Source organism: Hibiscus syriacus, unplaced genomic scaffold (genome assembly GCF_006381635.1).
Source record: "Hibiscus syriacus cultivar Baekdansim isolate YM2019G1 unplaced genomic scaffold, ASM638163v2 tig00004004_pilon, whole genome shotgun sequence".
Lineage (NCBI taxonomy): Eukaryota > Viridiplantae > Streptophyta > Magnoliopsida > Malvales > Malvaceae > Hibiscus > Hibiscus syriacus.
The window spans coordinates 730,166-753,782 of record NW_024061991.1 but is presented as its reverse complement, the minus strand read 5'-3'; the positions used below and the strand labels follow the sequence as shown (position 1 = coordinate 753,782).

General features: G+C 36.5%; 1 protein-coding gene and 1 long non-coding RNA gene across 2 annotated transcripts in view; one reads left to right on the top strand and one right to left on the bottom strand.

The window, feature by feature from the left end:
- LOC120186162 (rab3 GTPase-activating protein catalytic subunit-like) overlaps window positions 1-20,732 on the top strand; it is a 35,737-nt gene extending 15,005 nt beyond the window's left edge. The window contains exons 14-22 of the mRNA XM_039190179.1: window positions 15,886-15,975; window positions 16,191-16,273; window positions 16,949-17,132; window positions 17,248-17,319; window positions 18,019-18,058; window positions 18,719-18,990; window positions 19,575-19,752; window positions 19,828-20,039; window positions 20,378-20,732. Of these exons, the coding sequence (XP_039046110.1) occupies window positions 15,886-15,975; window positions 16,191-16,273; window positions 16,949-17,132; window positions 17,248-17,319; window positions 18,019-18,058; window positions 18,719-18,990; window positions 19,575-19,752; window positions 19,828-20,039; window positions 20,378-20,674 (1,428 nt within the window). The 3' untranslated portion in view covers window positions 20,675-20,732. The remainder of the gene's footprint in view (window positions 1-15,885; window positions 15,976-16,190; window positions 16,274-16,948; window positions 17,133-17,247; window positions 17,320-18,018; window positions 18,059-18,718; window positions 18,991-19,574; window positions 19,753-19,827; window positions 20,040-20,377) is intronic.
- Window positions 11,914-21,769, bottom strand: LOC120186172. The gene is made up of 3 exons (XR_005522186.1): window positions 21,757-21,769; window positions 12,994-12,997; window positions 11,914-12,120 (listed from the first exon to the last, which is right to left on the bottom strand). It is a non-coding gene; the product is annotated as an uncharacterized LOC120186172 (long non-coding RNA).
- Between the last annotated feature and the right edge of the window lie 1,848 nt (window positions 21,770-23,617).

Below are 23,617 nucleotides of genomic sequence, written 5' to 3'. Positions count from 1 at the left end.
GGGGTTGGTTTAGTAAATTCAGTAGAAGGAAATCGGCTGAAAGTTGACAATTGGATTGATCAGGGGACTATTCTTGGTTTTGGTGGAGTAGGTGGGGAACATATTTTTCCATGCCTATCATTAGATAGGAAAAGCAGTAAAAGTAGGCTACCAGAAAGTCAGAATATTGTGAATTCAAAAGTTGGGGTGTATGCCGGTTTGGGAATTAGAAATTCAAATATTTCGGCTGATGGGTAACAGGCCAATTCTGAAAAAAATGGGCAAACTGTGTTGAATGAATCAAAGATAATCCCTTCGGGCCCAGCATTTAAAATCAACAAGTTTGGGAGCATGGTTCAGAATTTGGATTCGGTTGAAAATTGTAGCAGAACGACAGAAAATAGTTCAAATAACAAGATGTCTGAAAGGGATGATTTGGAGGTTCAGGATGCTGAATTTGGACTGCTTCAGTCTATCACTAATAATACATATCCTAATTTAGGGGGCTGTTAGCTTTATTGGCAAAAAAAATCGCTTTCTTCAAAGAGTGAACCGGTGAATAGAAGAAGATTGATCAGGTTTAAAAGGGTTTATATAAGGTCGAAGAATAGGAAATTTTGGCATTCGAATGAACAACAATCCATACCAGAAATAGAGGAAGTAATAGTCACAAATAATGGTCAAGATCCGGTCATTACAACTAGTCAACAGACTGTTTCAGCTGCTGACATGAATGTCTATGGGCATGAGGATTCTCCTAAGGATAGAGGTTCAGAAGACAGGAGTGTGGAGAGGGAGTTAGAAGGGTGGTGTTCAGAAGGAGAATGTTCAAAAGGAGAATGTTCAAAATTAAAATCTGGTTTCTATAGCAGAAAAGCCAAAAGAATTATGTTAAGGGAAGTTCTAGAACAAGTGAGTATTGCAACAACTTCCTCTTCAGCTTTTTCTGTTTTCTTGGATGAAGCTCTAGCTACTTTGGAAGTAAGTAAGCTTCTGGGGGTTTCCTTTAAGCAAGGGAAAACAAATTTTCTGGAAAAAATCATAAATTTGGAGAAAAGCCGAAATGCGGTTAATTAAGGTAATTTTGAAGGAGGTGTTTAGATTGTCTGTTTTTAATGATGAACATTAAGCTATCTATTGTTTCATGGAATGTTAGGGGATTGGGGAAGAAAGGAAAAACAAAGAGTTGTTCAAAATTTTGTTTTAAATAAACGCCCTATAATTCTTTTGCTGCAAGAAACTAAATTGGAGAAGGTTCAGAGACATTTTTTGAGGAGTGGTTTGAATACTCTTCAAGGGTTTGTAGAATCTCCAGCAGTGGGTTCTTCTGGAGGTTTAGTGAACTGTTGGGATGAGTGCACGTTTGAAGTAGAGAATCATGTTATAAACAGAAGGTTCATTGCTATTTTTGGGAAATTTCGAATTACACAATTTAGGTGTGGTTTTATTAATGTTTACGGGCCTACTGTTGAAGAAGATAAAGCCAACTTTTTTAAGAAGATTTAGCTGATTTTATTTGTGAATAGAACATCCCTCTATGTGTGGGAGGTGATTTTAATGTGTATCTATCAGAAGAAGAGAAGGTTGGGAGAGCTCAAAACAGAAACTCAATAGGGGATTTTCAGTCATTTTGTCCAACAGACAGGTTTAATTGATTTACCTTTACATGAGGGTAGGTTCACATGGTGTAACCACCAGGATATACTCACTTTTGTTAGACTTGATAGGTTCCTTGTTGATGTCCATTTTCTGGAAGTGTTTCTTGAAATTGCACAATATTTGTTACCAAGGTCCGTGTCAGATCATAATGCCATTTTTCTTGAGAATGGAGGTGTTAGTTGGGGCAAAAAACCATTCAGACTGTTTAATTATTTGATGGATGAGGAAGGTTTTGAGAATTTAATAGATACTATTGTTCGAGATTGTAAGAGTAAACAGAAAAGAGCTGGAATTCTGTCCATCCTGAGAACAACGAAACTGGCGATAAAAAATTGGGTAGGGAAGAGAGACCAATTTCCAGCTGTAGAGATTGCTGAATTAGAAAGGAAAATTCATATGGCAGAGGATTATCTCCAGCAATTACAAGATCTTAATGGCAGAGAAAAAGGAGCAGAATTGTCTTCTATGAGAGCAGAATTATGGAGGCTTTACAAAATTGAAGAACATATATGGTTTCAAAAATCGAGATCAAAATGGGTGGAAGAAGGGGATCGTAATACAAGGTTTTGTCACACTTGTGCTTCAGTTAGGAGGAATAGGAATTTCATGAGTGCTTTGAAGGTGAATGGTAAGATTACTCCAGATCCGACTATAATCAAAACTAGTATCAGGGACCATTTTTTTTGAAATTTTTAACACAAGGTCTATATTGGAAGTTGAAGATTTGAAGCTGAATTTTCCAGAATTTCATTGGAGCAGAGTTTGATTTTAGAAAAAGAATTCACAGAGGAAGAAATTTGGGAGACTTTAAAATCTTGTGATAACAACAAAGATCCCGGGCCAGATGGTTTAAATATGGGCTTTTTCAAAAGATTTTGGTCTGTTCTCAAGGTTGATATTCTGAAATTTTTTCATAACTTTCATCTGGGGAAAGATTGGGAACATGGAATAAATCATATTTTCATTAATCGTATTCCCAAGGTGTCTAATATTGGTGGATTAGATGATTATAGACCCATAAGCCTTGTGGGAGGGTTGTACAAGCTCCTTTCAAAATGTCTTTTGAGGAGACTAAGGAATTGCATTAATGATTTAATCAGTCCTATGCAGTTTGCTTTCATTCCAGGACGTCAAATTTTAGATTGCCCTCTTATAGCTAATGAGAGGGTAGACTTTTGGAGGAAAAAAGGACTTCAAGGTTGCGTGTTCAAAGCAGATTTTAGGAAGGCATATGATACAGTGGATTGGGCTATTCTATTTCAAGTTATGGAAAAAATGGGATTCGACATCAAATGGAGGAGTTGGATTAGACAGTGTATTACGACAACTTCAATTTCAGTTTTGATTAATGGGGTCCCTTCTCAAGAATTTCCCATGGCTAGGGGTCTCTGTCAGGGTTGTTCTCTGTCTCCATTGCTTTTCAACTTAGTTGGGAACTCCTAAATCTACTGCTGCAAAAGGCAGTCTCTGAGGGACTGTTTTGTGGACTGCAGATTGGTACAAACGAGACTGCTGTTGATTTATCTCATTTGCAATTTGCAAATGATTTGATTTTTTTTTGTGGGGCTTCGAAGACACGATTTTTAAATGTTAAGAGGGTTCTAAGAGTGTTTGAAGTCATGTCTGGCCTTTAACTGAACCTAAAGAAAAGCATGTTATTTGGTGTCAATACGGTTCAACAGGATATAGAGGAGTGGGCGTCGACCATTGGTTGTACAGTTGGGAGTTTTCCTTCTGATTATCTAGGCCTTCCTCTTGGTGCAAAAAGGAATTCTTCCCAACTTTGGGATCCGGTTGTTCAAAACTTTTACAAGAAACTTGCTGGTTGGAAAGCTGCCACTCTTTCGTTGGCAGGGAGGTTAGTCTTGATTAAATCGGTTCTTTGTTCACTGCCTACTTATTACTTGTCTCTATTTAAAATTCCATCTTCGGTCAATTCTAAACTCTATTCCATTGTGTCTAAGTTCTTATGGGGAGGTGGAATGGAGAAGAACAAGGTTCATTGGGTTAGTTGGCCCACTGTCTGCAAACTCAAGAATGAGGGAGGTTTGGGAGTATTGAATCTTATTCATATGAACAGAGCCCTTTTGGGAAAATGGTCTTGGAGGTTTGCTAATGATAGGAATGTTGTTTGGAGGAGGTTGATATGCTCTAAATACAACCTAGATCCTTATTTGTTATTGTTCAATAGCAAGGTTCCAGCTCAAGCTTCTTGGATTTGGAGTTTCGTGGTTAATAATCATTTTAAAGAAGACTTATTTGGCTCAAAGTTTCATAGTATGTGTAGAATTCAAGTTGGTAATGGTCAGTTAATTCGGTTTTGGCAAGATCAATGGCGATGGACTGCCCACCCAAGCTTTCTTTTCCGAGTATGTTTGTTATTTCTTCTAATAAGAGTGGCAAATTAATTGAATTTGGCGACTTCAGTCATTTGGGATGGATTTGGAATATTCAGTTGAGGAGGAGTTTGGCCGATTGGGAATTTGAACAGTGGGCTAATCTGATGTCTATCATTTCTAATTTCTTCCTGTCTAAAGAGGCAAACGATAGACTGATTTGGAAAGGGGACGGGTCTGGTGTTTACTCTGTTAGTTCATGTGTGAAGTTCTGTTCCTCGGTTTCTCAAAATAACCTATTCTGGAAAAAAGTTTTGTGGAAAGGATTGGTGCCACCAAGAGTTGAAGTTTTTATGTGGCAGGTGGTCCTAAACAAGCTGCCTGTGAAGGTTGAATTGGTTAAAAGAGGAGTTATGGGTATTATTGATCTTTCTTGTCCCCTATGTAATTTGGTGGATGAATATCATACTCATCTATTTTTTTCTTGTCATTTTGTATGGTCACTTTGGAACAAATTCTTGCAATATTGGAGTATTAATTCGGGTTTTCAAGGCAATGCACAGAGCTTCCTCCTAGCTTGGGAAGAACTGAATTTTAGTTTTGCTATTTGGAATTTTATTTCGAGTGTTGTTTTTTGGACAGTTTGGAAAGTTAGGAATTCCATTGTCTTCGAAGGTGGGAAGTTAGACTAGACTAACTTATTTTTCTTAGCAAGAGTTAGGCTTGCATCTTGGTTCTTAGCTAAGTTTAAAGATCTTGATATTTCATTGGACTCTCTTATCAGTGACCCCTCCCTTGGGGATTCTTGTTTTCCCAAAAACAAATCGATTTTCTCTACAATACCTTGGACCCCCCCTCCTAAGGGTTTTGTAAAATTGAATGTGGATGCAGCTACCAGTTTTGATTGGAAGAGAAGTGGAATTGCGGGTATTTTAAAAGATTATACATGATTGTTTTTAGGTTCCTTTAAGGAGGCTTCTGGTCCGGGTCCACTGATTTTGATGGAGTTAAGGGCTGTTCAGAAGGGATTATATTTTTTGATTCAGTTAGAGGAGGTATTCAGGGTCGCCTCATTGTAGAATCAGATTGTAAAATGACAGTGGAATGGGTTAAGAATGGGGCTAATTGCCCTGATTTGTATGCCTCAATAGTCAGGGATAAAGCGGATAAACTTAAAGAATTGGAGGGTGTTATTAGATGGGTTGCTAGGACAACTAATATAGAAGCTGATGGGTTGGCAAAGTCTGGTATTGGCTAATTTCAGTGTATTTTATTTTCGGTTCTTTGGGTTTTTGTAAGGGTTTTATATTGATTTACTAAATCTTATGTGTCTTTATTATTAATGAAGTATAAGACACTCTTTTCCTCCTTCCTCTGATCAAGGAAATCATTTTGAGTTCCTCAATCATGGAGGGGTTTTTTAATGAGGCCTTCAATTCTTATAAAAAAAAGATAAGTTTTGGTAGGACATGAAAAAGTATAGTGGATGTTTAGTACAAGTTCTTGTTCCTTTCCTAAGGGCAATCGGTAAGTCTTCAATGTTTGAGTTCTCATTTTCTGGTTCAACTGGCTCATTATTTGGCTTTGAGGTGATTTTGGGTAAGGATGATGAGTAGGTGAATGAACCTACTTGGAACTATTTTTTGGTGAGTAAGCAATAATATGAATGTGAGATTGTACGTGTACTGGTTGAGAAATTGGTGTCTTCTTCCTGGATAAACCTACAATTGAATAATACTTTGATTTTCCATATCTTTCATCAAAACTAACTTATTTGGTGGAGTAACGGGCTCATTAAGAACAGGCTTAGTAACCAACTTAGGAATGGACTCAGGAACATGTGTTAATTTTAAAGATGTAGATTTAGAAAAATAAACATCAAGAAGAGATGTATTCACGGTGTTATCTTCAACCAAAGTCTCCACCTAAAGATAATTAGGTTGAAAAAAGAATCATCTTCTACAAAATTTTTAGGTGGGTGATAACATTTATATTATTTTTGTGTAAACGAGTAGCCAATGAAAATGCATTTAATAGTTTGTGGGTCTTTAATAGTTTGCGGGTCTAACTATCTTCGAAGATGAGAATGAACATGAAAAAACTCAATACACCTAAAAACACGAGGAATTAAATAATGTGAGGTTGAGAAACTAGGGAAAAATTTAAGGACATCAACAGACTTTGCATGTGAAGAACACACTTGGAAAGCCTATTAATAAGGTGGGCAACAATTAAGGCAACTTATCCCTAGTAGTTTTGAGGACCATGTTTGTGAAATAGTAAGGCTTTAGTGGCTTATAAAAGATCATTTTTACGTTTAGCTACCTCATTTTATTGTGGAGTGATCACGCATGAGAATTCATGAATAATTCCTTTATCCTGAAAAAGGTTGAAAGAACTTGATTAGAAAAATCTTTTGTATTTCACAGCAAATTGTGTATGAATCATGTTAAAAAAATTAGGAAAGATATTGTTTTTTTATAGGAATGGTAGGCCCCATTAAAAGCCCCCTTCATGATTAATGGATCACAAGGTGCTCCTTAATCAGCGGAAGGATGAAAAGAGTGCCTTATAATTCATTAATACCAGAAAGTTACATAATTCTTAAGAAACAAACATACAAGCTCCCTTTACAATAACCAACCCAAAGCCTAAACGATAACCTAACCAAAACAGTGAAACTAGCCAATACCAGCCTTAGCTAAGTTGTCAGCCTCAACATTGGCTGACCTAGCAACCCATCTAATAATACCCTTAAAACCTCTTAACTTAGTAACAATGTCTTTCACAAAGTCTACGTAGACATAGGAACAACGATCATTGTTCTTGACCCAATCCACTGCTAGTTTATTGTCAGATTCAACAATTAAACGTTCCTTAAACCGCTGCTGAATCGAAGCAAAGAAAGTTAAACCCTTTTTAATTGCCATAAGCTCTATCAAAATAGGAGGACCTGGACTAGCAGCCTCTTGGAAAGAACCCACCACCGAGCCATCCTCAACTCTTAGAATGCCCCAACCATTTTATTGTGGAGTGATCACGCATGAGAATTCATGAATAATTCCTTTATCTTGAAAAAGGTTGAAAGAACTTGATTAGAAAAATCTTTTGTATTTCACAGCAAATTGTGTATGAATCATGTTAAAAAAATTAGGAAAGATATTGTTTTTTTATAGGAATGGTAGGCCTCATTAAAAGCCCCCTTCATGATTAATGGATCACAAGGTGCTCCTTAATCAGCGGAAGGAGGAAAAGAGTGTTTTATAATTCATTAATACCCGAAAGTTACATAATTCTTAAGAAACAAACATACAAGCTCCCTTTACAATAACCAACCCAAAGCCTAAACGATAACCTAACCAAAACAGTGAAACTAGCAATACCAGCCTTAGCTAAGTTGTCAGCCTCAACATTGGCTGACCTAGCAACCCATCTAATAATACCCTTCAAACCTCTTAACTTAGTAACAATGTCTTTCACAAAGTCTACGTAGACATAGGAACAACGATCATTGTTCTTGACCCAATCCACTGCTAGTTTACTGTCAGATTCAACAATTAAACGTTCCTTAAACCGCTGCTAAATCAAAGCAAAGAGAGTTAAACCCTTTTTAATTGCCATAAGCTCTATCAAAATAGGAGGACCTGGACCAGCAGCCTCTTGGAAAGAACCCACCACCGAGCCATCCTCAACTCTTAGAATGCCCCCAACACCACTTTTCCTCTAATCTGCAGTAACAGCTGCATCCACATTCAGTTTTAAATAGTCCTTTGGAGGGCGAGACCAGGACTCAAATTGAAGACCTCGAGTTAGAGCAACAATCCCCAAGTGATGGATCACAAATGAGAGAGTCCTTCAGAATAGTGACATCCTTATAGAAAGCTAAGAACCAAGCATCCAACCTACATCTTGCCATTAAAAAAAGATCAATCTGATCTAACCTCCCCCCATCGAACACAATGGCATTCCTACATTTCCAAATTGTCCATAAAACCACTCCCGGAATGAATGACCAAATTTTCGAATTAGGCACCATGTCTTCCCAAGCTAACATAAAACTTTTAGCATTGGCTTGAAAAACTGAACAAAATCTCAAAAATTTATTCCATGGGGACCACGCCACAGAGCAAGTAAAAAATAAATGTGATGAGGATTCAACTACCTTTTTACATAAAGGACAAGCAACATCTACAATAGCTGAAACTCCTCTCTTTTGTAATTTTAGTTTTACTGGCAATCTTTGCTGCACCACCTGCCACATGAAGACCTCCACTCTATGGGGCACCAATCCCTTCCAAATGTGTTTCATCCAAAAGGAGTTTGCTGTCAAAACTGAACAGCATGACTTGTAGGTTATGCAATAGATAAGTTAGTATTTTAATATAACACTAACTCTTAGAAAGTTAGATAGATAAAGATAACTACTAAGTAGTTTACTTCTAATAGAAAACTTACTCCTAACTTTTCCTATAAAAAGATGTATTTTCACCATTCACAATATATAATAAAAAGAGTTACTTTTCTTCTCCACTATGTTGTTTACTCTTTATCAACATGATATCAGTTAGGTGACCGATCCTTCACCTAAATCTAGCCGATTTTTTTCTTTTTCTTTTTTTACCCTAAATCTAGTCGTCGATCATGAATTCCACCACTTCTTCATCGAAGGTCACTTTGGAAATCCTCATTAATTCACCTCATTCTGATGTTTCTTCAGCCTCTATCACCTGTCACCGATTGAATGGTGACAATTATATCCCTCACTCTCAAACTACTACTCGGCCAAAGAAGGGGAGACCTTGGTGTGACTATTGTAAGAAGGTTGGCCATCCGCGGGATTCCTGTTGGAAATTACATGGCAAGCCTACTGATGGGAAGTCTTCAAAACAACATCAACAACGTAATACTCAAGAAAACTGTGTTGTGAATACTGATTTACAAGGAAGTTCGTTTACTAAAAAACAAATGGAAGAGTTGCAACAGTTTTTTAGTCAGTTAAACACTCATTCCCAATCAGTACCTGTAGGTAGAATTCCTTCTGCTACTTTGGCTAATACATCCACCACTCCTACTTGGGTTGTGGATTCTGGTGCAAGTGATCATACGACAGGTGATCTTCAGCTCTCATACTTTTCATGCCGACTCGTCTATCTCTCATATTCGAACAACTGATGGTTCTCTATCCGGTGTTGCCGATCATGGGTCTATTCGAATAAATCAGGACATTTTGTTATCTCATGTTCTTTATGTTCCCAATCTTACTTGCAATCTTATCTCTATTAGCAAGTTGTCTGCCGATTTATGCTGTATCACGAAATTTAACTCTGATTTTTGTGAATTTCAGGATTCTAGCTCGGGGAAAGTGATTGGCAGTGCTAGGCTTTGTGGGGGTCTTTACCTACTTCCAGCAACTTTATTTTCCCACCCATCTACTTCCTACCATTTTATACAACAATTTCCTTTACTTGAACCTTCAACCGATGTTATGTTATTGCATTTTCGTTTAGGACATCCCAGTTTCTTTTATCTTGCAAAATTGTTTCCACATTTGTTTGTCAATAAGAGTCCAAAATCTTTTTCTTATGATATTTGTCTACTTGCTAAACAAACTAGGAGTGTTTATCTACCTTCATATAAACCGTCCAAACCATTTACCATGATCCATAGTGATATTTGGGGACCATCTCGGGTCGCATCTTTACATGGGTTTCGGTGGTTTATTTCATTTATTGATGATCACACTCGTACTACCTGGACCTTTCTCATGAAAACTAAATCTGAATCTTGTGAAATATTTAAACGGTTCCATAAGATGGTTGAAACCCAATTTCAGTGTTCAATCCAAATGTTTCATTCTGACAATGGTAGTGAGTATTTTGTCAATGTTTTGGATTCTTTCTTTCAGGAAACCGGGATTATTCATCTTACTTCGTGTATCAATTCTCCTCAACAAAATGGGATTGTTGAGCGAAAAAACAGGCATCTTCTTGAGTTACTCGTTCTCTACTTTTTTCCACAAATGTTCCTAACTATTTTTGGGGGAAGCCTTTTAACTGCCACTTATTTGATTAACCGTCTCCCTAGTAAACCGTTACAATTTAAGTGTCCGAGAGATGTTTTTCTTCAGTTTTTCCCCAATTTTAAACCGATGACTTCATTATTACCCCTTAGAGTTTTTGGTTGTACTGTGTTCGTTCATAACAATATTCCTTTCAGGTCCAAATTAGATCCTCGAGCATTTCGGTGTGTGTTTCTGGGTTATTCATCGACTCAAAAGGGCTTTCGGTGTTATTATCCTCGTACAAAGAAATTCTTTATTACTATGGACGTTACTTTCTTTGAAATAACACATTTTTTCCTTAAAACTGCTATTCAAGGGGAGTCATATAATGAATATCAGTTTATTGACTCACAACAATTGTCACTTGATTTGCAGCTAGCTCTTTTTGATCAACCAACACCGTCAAACCAGTTAAACCAGTCGAATAAGCCTACAAAATCGCTACAGCCAAACCAAACAACACTACCGAACCCAGAAAACGTATCCTTGCCAAACCAGTCCATCGAAACATATTTACCTCGGCATGATCAACATATCACTTCGCCTCAAATACCTCAATCCGAGTTGCAGATTTACAAGAGACAACAAAAACCAATTTCTAAATCAATCCCTGAACCTAATCCCAAGTCTCCCACACAGCATGGACACTGTCATGAACCGGAACCGAACGAGAATCCTTTGGAGAATGAAGAAGGTAATCAGAGTTCTTCCACTGAATTAAATGCTTTAATTGATGATAATGACTTGTCGATTGCTCAAAGGAAAGGAGTAAGAAAATGCAGAAATTATCCAATTGAGAGATTTGTTGCATATGGAAAGCTAACGCCTTGTTTTAAGAACCTTACAGCAAGTGTAGATAGCATTACTGTTCCAGATATGGTGGAAGAAGCATTGAAAGATCCCAAGTGGAAAAAGGCAGTAGAAGAGGAATTAAAAGCACTGGAAAACAACAATACTTGGATTATAGTTGATCTTGCGAAAGATAAAAAACCAGTCGGCTGCAAATTGGTATTCACGGTAAAATACAAAGCTGATGGTAGCATTGAAAGATATAAGGCGAGATTAGTGGCGAAAGGATTCACTCAATCTTTTGGAGTTGATTATCATGAAACGTTTGCTCCGGTAGCAAAACTAAACACTGTGAGAGTGTTACTGTCATTAGCAATTAATGAGAATTGGGTGCTTCATCAGTTAGAAATCAAAAACGCATTTCTAAACGGAAACATGGAGGAGGAAGTATATATGCGAATTCCACCGGGTGTGAAGAGTAATACAGGAAAAGCATGTAGATTACTAAAGTCCTTGTATGGACTTAAGCAATCTCCAAGAGCCTGGTTTGACAGATTTACAAAGGTGATTATTCAGGATGGTTACAAGCAATGTCAATCAGATCATACTTTATTTGTCAAAACATCTTCAAACAACAAAAAGGCAATTTTGATTGTCTATGTGGATGATATCATTCTAACAGGTGATGATTGTATGGAGATAGAAAGATTGAAAAAGCTACTGGCGAAGGAGTTCGAAACCAAAGACTTGGGAACTTTACGGTATTTTTTAGGCATGGAGGTTGCAAGGTCAAAAGAAGGAATAGTGATCAACCAAAGGAAATATATCCTTGATCTACTTTCAGAAACTGAAATGAAGGGATGTAAGCCGGTTGAAACACCCATGGAAGCAAATCTGAAGCTAAGGAGAGAAGAATTGGGAAATCCTGTGAACAAAGAACAGTATCAAAGGCTAGTAGGTAAACTAATTTATTTATCACTTACTAGACCTGATATTGTGTTCCCTGTCAGTATAGTGAGTCAATATATGAATGATCCAAGAGAAGAACATTTAGAGGTTGTGAATAGAATTCTAAGATACTTGAAAATGACACCAGGACATGGATTAATTTTTAGAAAGAGTGATGATAGAATAGTAAGAATTTTTTCGGATTCAAGCTGGGCAGGTGAATTAACGGATAGAAGATCTACAACTGGTTATTGTTCATTTGTTTGGGGAAATCTGGTTACTTGGAGAAGCAAAAAACAGGTGGTGGTGTCTCGAAGTAGTGCAGAAGCAGAATTTAGAGCAATGGCACTTGGAATTTGCGAAGGAATTTGGCTTCAAAGAATGTTAACTGAGCTGGGGTTATGTGCCAACAAATGGTTTGAACTTCAAAGTGACAGTAAATCTGCAATAAGTATTGCAAAGAATCCAGTTCATCATGACCGAACGAAGCATGTGGAGATTGACAGACAATTCATCTATGAAAAGGTGAATGGTGGAACGGTGAAGCTCAATTATGTTTCAACGAAGAATCAGTTAGCATATATTCTCACCAAAGCACTTCCAAGAATTACCTTTGATGAGATTATATCCAAGTTGAATCTTTTCAACATTTACTCCCCAACTTGAGGGGGAGTGTAGGTTATGCAATAGATAAGTTAGTATTTTAATATAACATTAACTCTTAGAAAGTTAGATAGATAAAGATAACTACTAAGTAGTTTACTTCTAATAGAAAACTTACTCCTAACTTTTCCTATAAAAAGATGTATTTTCACCATTCACAATATATAATAAAAAGAGTTCATTTTCTTCTCCACTATGTTGTTTACTCTTTATCAACATGACTTCACACACGAATTTACAGTATAAATTCCTTCCCCATTCCCTCTCCAGACCAAACCATCTGACATCTCATGGGAAAGAGTGATATTGTGAATTATAGCCATTAAATCAAAAAATTGATCCAGTTCCCAGTCACGTAAATTCCTTCTCATTTGAATATGCCAAGACCAAACTGAAGACCGAAACTCCCCAAACTCATTAAGCTTCCCATTCTTGTTTAACAAAAGAACAAACAATCTCGGGAAAGCTACTTTAAGAGGGGAATCAAGAGCCCAGCTATCAAACCAAAATCTGGTGCTCCCACCATTCCCCACTCGAGCTTTAAACAAACTTCGAAACTTAGCTCCATACTGATCCTCTTTGAAATGATTTTGAACTACCGATTTCCAAATCCAAGAAGCATGTGCAGGAATTTTTTCATTGAACATCAATAAACTAGGGTCCAATTATATTTACTGCAGATTACCTTCTTCCACACTGACTCCCTATCATTAGCAAACCTCCAAGTCCATTTCCCTAGTAGAGCTCTTTTCATATAACTAAGATCCAAAGCACCAAGACCACCAACCCTTTTTTCATATCACACTGTCGACCAATTAACCCAGTGAATTTTTTTGACCTCTACCCCTCCTCCCCATAAAAATCTAGCCAGATGGAATTGAGTTTATAGGAAGATATTGTTAACATCAGATTTATGTGACACGTGTACAATAGTCTATAAAAGACACAAACCATCGAGCTTCAGTAACATTTGGAATGGTAAATTGACCCCAAATATCACTATGAATAAGAGTCAAAGGAACAAGAGCTTTTTTATTGCTTATAGGAAAATGAACACATTTGTGTTTGGCCAACTCACAATCAATACATTGAAGTTTATCAAGTGCAATACCTTTAAATAAAGAAGAAAAACATAATCTGAATTATTCTAAAAGATGGATAACCTACACGATGATGTTGAAGTCGTATTTTATTATGGTTTGACATAACAGTCTTAGAAAGAAATGATGTACAGATATGGGAACATTATCATCTGATAAACTGTGGATTTGTTCCAAGAAGTAGAGAATATCTTTATGACTAGCACATTCAGTTGTCCTCTTCATGTCCATTGCCTTAAAAATACAATGTAAAGGAAAAAATGTTACACTGCAATTCAAATTGGTGGTTAATTTATGGATGGAGATACGGTTGGTAAAGAGATTTGGAACATGGAGAACATTTTTAGCATAAGATCTTTAGAAAGATAAATGTCCCCTTGGCCAGTTATAGTGGTAATGGTTTCATCGACTATGGTAATCCTTGAGTGGCTACTACTTGGAGTGTAGGTGAGAAAGTCATGTGATCGGTGGCCTCAAAATCTAGTACCCATATGAGAGGAAATACTCTTTTTGAGACAATAGGATAAGAGAAAGAAGAAATACCTGAAAACATCAATGAATATGTACCTATCGAAGAGGACTTTTCAAGAGATCAACAAGTTTCTCAGTTTCTCAATATTAAACGCAGGAGAGGACTTCTTTTCTGTATCAATCAACAGAGAGCTTAAGAGATGCGCTTGACTATAGTCACTTATACCTTGAGCAGTTTTGTCAACTGGCTTGCCATGAAGTTTCTAGCATTTCTCCCTAGTGTACATGGTTTTTTACGGTATGTGCAAAACAAAGAATCATGGTTTGATGATTGGATAGAGCCCCTTCGAATGTATGTAGGGGGTAGTTTAATGGGTTTTGTAACAAACACAGAACCATCTCCTCATGATTCAAGCATAACACCTCGATGGCCCTTTTGTATAATAGAAGGTTTTTCATTCAGGGACGAAAGCTTTGTTTTGCCCAAAATCTACAATCGTACAACATCAAAGTTAACATTCAAAACTGCAAGAAACTCATGGACACGGTTTTTCACCACAAACTGCTTTGGAGTTGTCCTATCATCGCTTCAACTTATTTGGATGTTTTGATAATGATCTAACTCCTGCCGTAATCCTTGCACAAGACTCAAATACTTGGTCACAGTTTTAGTTCCTTGTTTTTAATGGTTGAGATTTTGGTCTTAATCTCATAGATTTGAGCAGCATAGTTGACCTTAGATTACGTTTTCCGAACAACCTCCCAAATCTCTCTAGCAATCTCGAGAAACATGCAAGTATCATTGAGCTCTATCAGCATCGAGTTCCACAACCAGGACATTGCCACTGAATCTTGTTCATCCTAGGCAGCAAATTTGGGATCTCCATATGAATAAAACTATAGCTGTATTTGCTATGCAATTATTTCATGAACCCTTGGCAAATTTCTGAATCATCTTTGCTACCTAACTAATCTGCTACTTTTCTAGCTCAAATCCCTTGAGCTCTAACATGGTTTGTCTTAAAATGTTTTTTTCTTGATCTTGAGAGCCTTAGTTACTTCGACTGAGGGCAAACTGTCATTTTATTTACGGATCCATACTGCAGTCTTAACTTAGATCTACAGACTAAGCAGTCATTAGAACATTAACATGAGCTTCTAAATTTTTTTAGATCAGTTTTGAATCAAAAGCTTGAACCTAAAATTCCCATTAGGACCAAATATTTCAAACTCCAAGGCCAGAAGGCCCTAAATCATCATATTCTAAATAATGCAACAAGATAGTTAAGCTCATACTTGTCTCTTTTTTTCCCGTCTGTTTACTTTCCCCCTCTTTCTCTGTCCCCGTAACATATTTACATTGATACTTTTCTTTCTACTCCCACTCTTTCCTGCATTTAGCCCTTCATTCTTGCTGTTTCTCTATCTATTTTCTTCTTTTACATTATGGTTTTCAAGCATTTGACTTCCTTAGGATATAGGCTTTTGGTCATTGCGGATTCCATATCGGAGAAAAAGATGGCAAAGAAGAAACAAAAAAGTACATTGCGTGTCGAAACATGTCTAGACTATTTTTACATGTCCTCACCTGTGTGCATATTCCATTGTGTCAGAGCCACGTCCAGCACCCGGAAACTCCCCTGCAATGAGTGTTTCTGCTTCATTCATAGCATACAGTAAATAACCTTGATTGCATTTTGTTGTCGAGAACTTGTATATTCCTTATCCACTTGTGCTTTCTTTTTTCGTTCTGATAGGCACTTGTTCCTGAAGCACCTTATGTTATTTCAGCAATCAGTTGTTTTTTAATGTTTTCAACATTTCTTTTTAATTAAACCAATATGATGGCCAAATGATTATTTATCCTTTTTCTGGTCAGCTTGCAATATGTATTCAGAAGAAGCGTGAACAAAATGAGGAGCTTGAAAACGGTGCTGGAAGTAAGAGCAATGCATCTGCAAATATGGAGGTCATCACCACCTTTTTTCATGTCTTGTTTCTTTCTGCTGTCCGTGCCTTTAGTTATCTGATAGTGAGCAAGGCGAGGTGGAAGGCATGAAAAAGGGGCTTAGCCCTAATTTTCTCCTGCTTTCAACACTCGCTTTCTTACGAGATCTATTGAACTTGTTCCCTTATGGACTTGGTTCTTTATCTTGTTTCTGGCTTGAAGTCTTCATTTGACTGAAAATGCAGGAAGACATTAAAGTTGGGGAGGGGTCTTCTAGTTTTCATGCCAAAAGTCAAGCCATTGATGGGAAACGTGACAGGTGAGCTAAGGAAGCAAGAGTTCTTTGGTTCCTTCATAAAAAATTGATGTTCTTACTGACTTTTTCAGAGAGATTAATTCTTTTTTGCCTCTAGTAGATCCATTTTAGATTATCCTTATGATGGCACCCAGTAAAGTGCAGTGATTCTCTGCTCATAGAGATATTTAAGAGTGAGACACCCGTTGCTTATAAACCATAGGAAAACATGCTTTAAAGTTTAGGTGATAGAATAAGAAAAAGTGTTACTGTCATTGACAGTCGCAGGTTACATAATTATGACATAGTTGGCTTTGTTGTGCTGAAAATTGCAATGGAAAGAATGAGTGAGCTAGTAAATATGATATCAACAACGAATCTATGCACCTTGTTGAGTGACTAAGTGGTCCTTTTTGCATAATTGATGTGTGAGAAGCTGGTTATACTTTAGTTCGACTTTGCCAGCTATGTTTCTTCCAGCAGATATGTAAGCTGGGCTGATTGCATGGTAAGAATTTAGCTGTGGAGCCTAAATCGGAATGTTAATTAGTAAGTTATTTTAGTCTTCTAACGATTCAAAATTGAGATTATAGGACTAATTTACCAATTCATGAATGAAGTCTGAAATATGTTGCATTTTCACTTTGCACTAGAATTATAACAAAAATATGATGAGAACCTTTTTTTTTCTTTTTGCAGTCTCTCGACTCCAGAAGATTTTAATGTATCTAAAACAGCTGTATCAAAGTTCAATGCAAATTCTCAAGATGTGCATTCTGCTGATAAAACCTGTTCAAATTCTATTAGAAGAGGATCATCTGGTCCTGTGGGGTCTATGAAGCTTCTGAAATTGTGTCAGAGTTTGCATGCTCCATTAACACAGGTTTCTCTTATATCTCTGCATTATTGATTTTTTTTAATTTTTTTATTTTCCCAGTAAGTAATATCCTATACATAAGCTGAACATAGCAGTTGTCTTTTCCTTTGAATTGTTGTAGAGTGCACCACTCATGACAGAAGACATGCATGAAGAACGACTTCATGCTGTTGAGGCCTTTGGTGATTCATTTGTAAGCCTAAAGCTCCTACGTGTTGTTTTTCTATGAGTGTCAGTTTGTTAAACTTTTTTTTTACATCGGATCTTAATCATATCACCTTGGAGTCTATGTTTTGAAATTGGGATTAGTCAGGGTAGCCATTATTTTAGCCCTTCTTAATGTTTTTAAGACATAGTGTTGTGTAATGACCACAAAACACCTTCTCAAAAGTAACTGAAAGGAGATGTTTATATTTTGCTTGACAAAGTACCAGGTTCAGCGTCTAAACTGGTTTTTACCTTTTGGTAAGGACATTTTGTGTCTTTTGCTCCCTCAAGCGTCTTTCCAAACTATCTCTGAAGCCAAATAAGATTCTATGTGCCCTAATGATTGCAATAATGTGTATAGCTTTAATATCAAGTGTCTCAAAATTGATACTAGCAACTTCCTTCAGTTTACGCTGTTGTACTGAATATGGTATTTAAAATCTACAAGTTGGCTTTCTTCTACAACACTTCATCTAGCAAATTAAGTTGATTGTTCACTTTTATGGGGCTATTGAAATCATTAATTTTATTTGCTATCCTTGTCTCAGTTTGATAAATGTTTACCTTTGTACATTATCCTTTCCATGTTTCATTTATAATGATGGATAGGATTTGTTTTGTTTCATGTTGTAATGAACGACTTCATCATTTAGTGGCTCAGATGGTTGTTTACTATTTGATACAGAACTTTTCTGCACGGTTGGAGAGAGAGACGTTATCTTCAGGTAATAAGTATGGTTCAACGCTCTTCCTCTTTGATGTCTATTTTTTCATGTTCTACTGTAAGTCACTAAATATTACCAGTGGCGGATGTGGTTTCAAGATATCACTAAATCCATTTCATATGATGTTTCATTGGGAAATTGAACATCAATAAAGCCTTTTGACATGGAGTTAAACTGTTGAAGGAAGTGTTGAATAGTTGGCACAAATAGTTATGTTTAAATGCAGAATCATCTTGAATTATGTCTTAATATATAGTTCTGATAAGGCTGATTGATTACAAAGACCATCTCACCCTTCTTTTTGAAATCACTTGAGGGTCGATTGGTTTGTTTCTATTTTCACGTGGAACTTTTAGTCTCAGTTCATCAGTTTTGTAAGTCATTGAATCTGATCAGATTAATCAATTGCTGAGTTTGATGTCTGAGTGGAACTAAGAGACTGATTCTTCAATTTCCCTCCCAATGAAGCTAAAGGCAAATAGGGTTGAGACAACCATGTTCAGGCTTATATACATTAGATGTTAAATGGTTTCTTGATTCTCTTTGGACTTTATTTCAGCTTTCTCTCAAAAGTTTGATGCTTAAGTTTCCAATACATCCTTAACGTTGTCTGCTCCATGTTTGTTAAATATCTTATGACAATTCTTCATATTGTGAAAGACATGTCAGCTTTTAAAGCTGCAAATCCTGATGCGGTTTTCGAAGATTTTATCCGGTGGTATTCACCTGGAGATTGGGAGAATAATGAAAGTGAGGCAAATGGTCCATCCACAAATCTAGAGGGTGTGACGGATGAATGGCCTCCTCGAGGACGACTTTCACAACGGATGTCTGAACATGGTAACTTTTGGAGAAAGATTTGGGATGACGCTCCCATTTTGCCAGCTTTTGAGCAGAAACCACTGCTGGATCCAAACCGAGAAGGAGAGAAGGTTAGTTTGGACATGGACGAATGAACATCTTTTGACATTTTGATTTCTGCATGTAGCAGAAAAGGTTTCTCCATTGATTTTACAATACCTCGCTCTATCTTTTGCCTATAGAGGTAAAGCCTCTAAGGGCTTATCGTTATTATTCAAATTCCACAATTTGTACTTATTTTGCAATTTGTTTTTAACCTCTCTTTTTTCCCTTGAATATTGCAAACTGCTTATTTCCTCATGTGATGATATTGTTTCAAGAGGCGAATGCTTCTGTTAGTTTCCAATTGAATTAATTTACAGGCAAAACACAGCCAACTGTGATGTCCACAGATAGTGCTGTCCAACTGCAAAATTCCTGCTGCAACGATGTCATTTGGAGCTGATGAAGAGCTGTTTTAAAATTTTATGGATTTAGTACCAGGGCATCATTTGCTTGGATATTTCTTAAGTGATTTCATATATACTTGATTGTACTATATAAACTAAGTTCGGACGTAAAACTTCGCTAAAAATACTGTAATTTGGATATTACTGTTTTTCAATATTTCTATGATGCATAAAGTTTGACCCTTTTGGCTTCGTAAACTCCATAGATCCTTCATTACCTGGAAACTGTGCGACCACATCAGCTGCTTGAGCAAATGGTTTGTACTGCCTTCAGAGCATCAGCTGACACTCTGAGCCAGACAAATTTTGGAAGCTTGAAGAAGATGAACATGGAAATGGACCAACTCTACCTGACTATGGCATCTACGTTAAGGTCTTTGCAAGGTATTGTCCATCATTCTTAGAAGTTTCCACTTTGAAATTGAGGTCATTTAAATTTCAAACTCTCGTATGTTGCAGTGAACCTATCATCTAATGTCAGTAAGACTTTTGAAGACGTCCGTCGGCTTTGTGTCGTCTTTGAACATGTCGAGAAGTTGTTAACACTTGCTGCTTCTCTTCATCGTAAATTTAGACAAGAACCACGTATCGTACATGCCATTTTCAGTGACTTCTACTACTTTTACTTTCCAACCATGGAAACAGGCTCTGTGGATGTATTTACTGAGAAGGTAAATATAGCCTCTGTGCCGTGAATCTCCTCAGTTTTAGCATTCTAACTGATTAAACCCTCTGTTTTCATGGTATTACCAAATCACTGTTCTAGATGGATATATTTTCAGTGGACTATTTCTTTAGGAAGGCCATTTGATTTTAGTTTTATGCTTCTGAATAAAATCAAAACGAAAAAGTCGCAAATGTTCAGCAGTTTTTTACTACGTCTTGTTTGATCTTGAATTTGAAAACCCACCTAGATTTTTTTCTAATGAAAAGTTTGCCTATCCTTTTCCTAGAAATTTCCCAGCTATTGTCTGACTATAATTTCTCCTCAAACATTTCTGTGGCATAGGAATTTGACATGAAGTTGCAACTAAGGCAGGATGAGAGACAAGTTGTGTCGAATATGTTCACGCCGCCCACCGCTAATCAGTCGTGGAGAAAGGTTCTAAGCATGGGCAATCATCTTAATGGCCATGAACCGATCATGAGGGAGATCATCTTTACAATGTCCGATAACTCCAGTGGCAATCAATACACAAGCAGCAGTCCCAGGGATTATGAACACGAAATAGAAACATATCGGATGTATACATGTGGAACCTCAAATGATCTTCGGGTAGCACTTGCTGTCACCTCATATGATTAAATTCCATTTCAAGTAATATATTTTAGTATAAATTGATTCGTAGTTGTTTGTGCCTTTATGATTTCTTTTTCTTTTTTAACTAAATAAACCGACTCTTTAGGGTCTATTTTCACCTTTTAGAATGTTAGCAATATAATGTCACTAGCCACTGGATATTGCCCGGCATAGCAGACCAATTCTTCTGCTTCGGAAGCCATGCATTTGTTTGTATAGGCTCTAGATGGTGAAATTAAGAGTCGAAATATGCCATCAGTCATTTACTTTATCAAAGTTCGATATTAGTTATTGTATTTGATAAGTAAAAATATATTTTTTATTTTTCAATTTTACAATCGTAATTCAGTTATTAATACTTAATATTTTCACGCTAAATATATTTTTAAATAAAAAAATCATAATAATAATTGTTTAAATTTCGGTGCTGAATAAATTTAAAAAATTCAAGTAGTAAATAGATCTAAAAAATATTAAGATAAATTTATATACCAACTAAATAATTAAATTAAGTTTACGTATCGAACGGGAAAAATCAAATAACAATTAAATACTTGAGACAAAATTCAAGAAATAAAACATCACATTAACTTAATAATCGTACATGATTATTACATAACAAGATGTCTCCCTAGGTATATACTCTCACTAGGATAGAAAAATAAAACTTTATTATGTAATTTGTGTAGACACCAAATTTCATCCATTATAATATTTAATATATATATAATATATATATATATATATATATATATTATGTGTTATATTATTTATTTATTTATTGTTTTTATTATTTTTACAGGCCCCACATGAAATCATCACAATTCAACAACCCCGATTCCAGTGGGATTCAAAAAACAAACCAATGTATTTGAGTCCTATTAAAACACTAAAAACTGAGGCATTTGAGTCCAAGTGGGACACTAAAACGTCTCTAAAAATAACCAATCACTAGGCTATTTAAAGGCAAGCAAGAGAGAAGAAAAGGAAAGAAAAAGGATCAGGGGTTTCATACCGGATTCATTCGACGAAATCGGAGAGGAAAGCACGGGAGAACGAAATGGAAAATGGGGGCTCGACACCTCAACATTGCTAAAAACCGAATTTTTATCCCCTCTTTCGGAACACATCTTGGCTTTTTCACTTTCTCTTTTCTTCATCTTTCGTTGTTGGTTGATTTGTTTTGGGATCTTTGGGTGTTCTGTTAACCTGGGTATTTGTTCTTGTTGCAGATGATGTATGCAAAGAAGTGGGATGTGGAAAGGGAAAATGCAAGCCTTCTTCAGATGGAACACTCCCTTATTATATCTATGAATGTGATGTTGACCAAGATGATGATTATCCCAAGTTCCACCCTTGCATTTTCCTCAATTGTAAAGTTCAATTTTTTTCGTGTTTAATTGTTCTCTCTTTCAATTCATACAATTACTCTGTCTATTGGTTATGGTTTCTCTATGTGTATATATCACGAAATCCTCTCTGAACTTGGCATTAATTTGATGTTGTACAAGGGAAATATTAATAGTTCATTATCTTAACTAGCTTACTGTTATGGATCCATGCTAATCACAAGGTTGTGCACCGAACACCGGTCTATATGTGATGTTCATAATCCAAAGATTGCAGAGCTTAATCTCTCTTTTAAGAAAAGTTCAATTATTTGTATGTGTTATGATCGATTTACTTGAGGTATTGCGTGCAACAAGAAAACACCTCAGGACAAGTTGATTTCAAGATAAACAAAGATCTGCTACAGTTCAGCAAGATGAGACCTTTGATTCCAAATCCGACAAACAAGTTGATTATGGATCAGAAGATGAAAACAAGAAAACACATACTAAATAATAAAGATCTGAGATGGCGTTGCTGGTGGCGTTTCAAGAGAAGATCGTTTACGTTACGGTTTTGCCTGGTCTAACCAAGTCTTGCCCGATAACGTCAGCCCGACTCCGGCTCACCTACGAGGACGTTTGGCTCCGGTCCTCCGACGGAATCAAACTCCATTCTTGGTTCATCAAGCTCTTTCCTGATTGCCGAGGTCCAACCATCCTATTTTTTTCTTTAAGAGAATGCTGGAAACATTGCTCACCGTCTAGAAATGGTTCGTATAATGCTACAGAGGTTACAATGTAATGTCTTCATGCTTTCATATCGAGGTTATGGAGCAAGTGATGGTTATCCTTCTCAGCGTGGAATTATTAACGATTGCATCAGACTGACATGGGGGAGTAAGTTTTTAAAATGCACGTGGAGATGTGCAGCCATTTATGGCCATGCATTTGAGTATTTATTAAGTGTATATTATATTACACACTTTTAACATTTGTTCTCTTAATTTATTTATTTTTCTCTTTAATTTATTTAGTATTGTTTTATCTAACATTTTTTACTTTCTTTTTAGGACAATTTTAACTAGTTAAAGGTAAATGATTTGAATCGAGTATTTTAATTCTAATTTAAATTTTCGCAACTAAGACAACCGGCAAATTAATTGGTACCGAAAGGGCGGTTCAAGGGTGCTAATCCTTCTTTGGCCGTAACCGACTCCCGAACCCGACACGTTTCTGGTACAACGCAGATCAGGTAAGATGGTGTCCGACCCACCTAAATTTGTTTTAAAGTGGTCGGTGGCGACTCCAATCCACATTTTTCAAGTCGAAGCCTAATTCCGGGGCCCAACCGAAAGACGGTTCCGACAGCTTGGCGACTCCACTGGGGAAAGGTAAGTGAGTCAGGCCGAAATTAATTTTCGGTTGTCTTTTTATGCGAAAATGGTAAATTTTAATTTTAAATTTATTTATTCGATTCCAGTTATTTACCTTTGATTATTTTTCAAATAAATAGTTGTACTAACATTTTTTAATGATTTCAGATTTTTCAAAGTTTTCATCTCAGGCTCTATACCCGAGCTCTAAACCCTATTTAAGTGGGGTGAAAGCGACGCCTTCG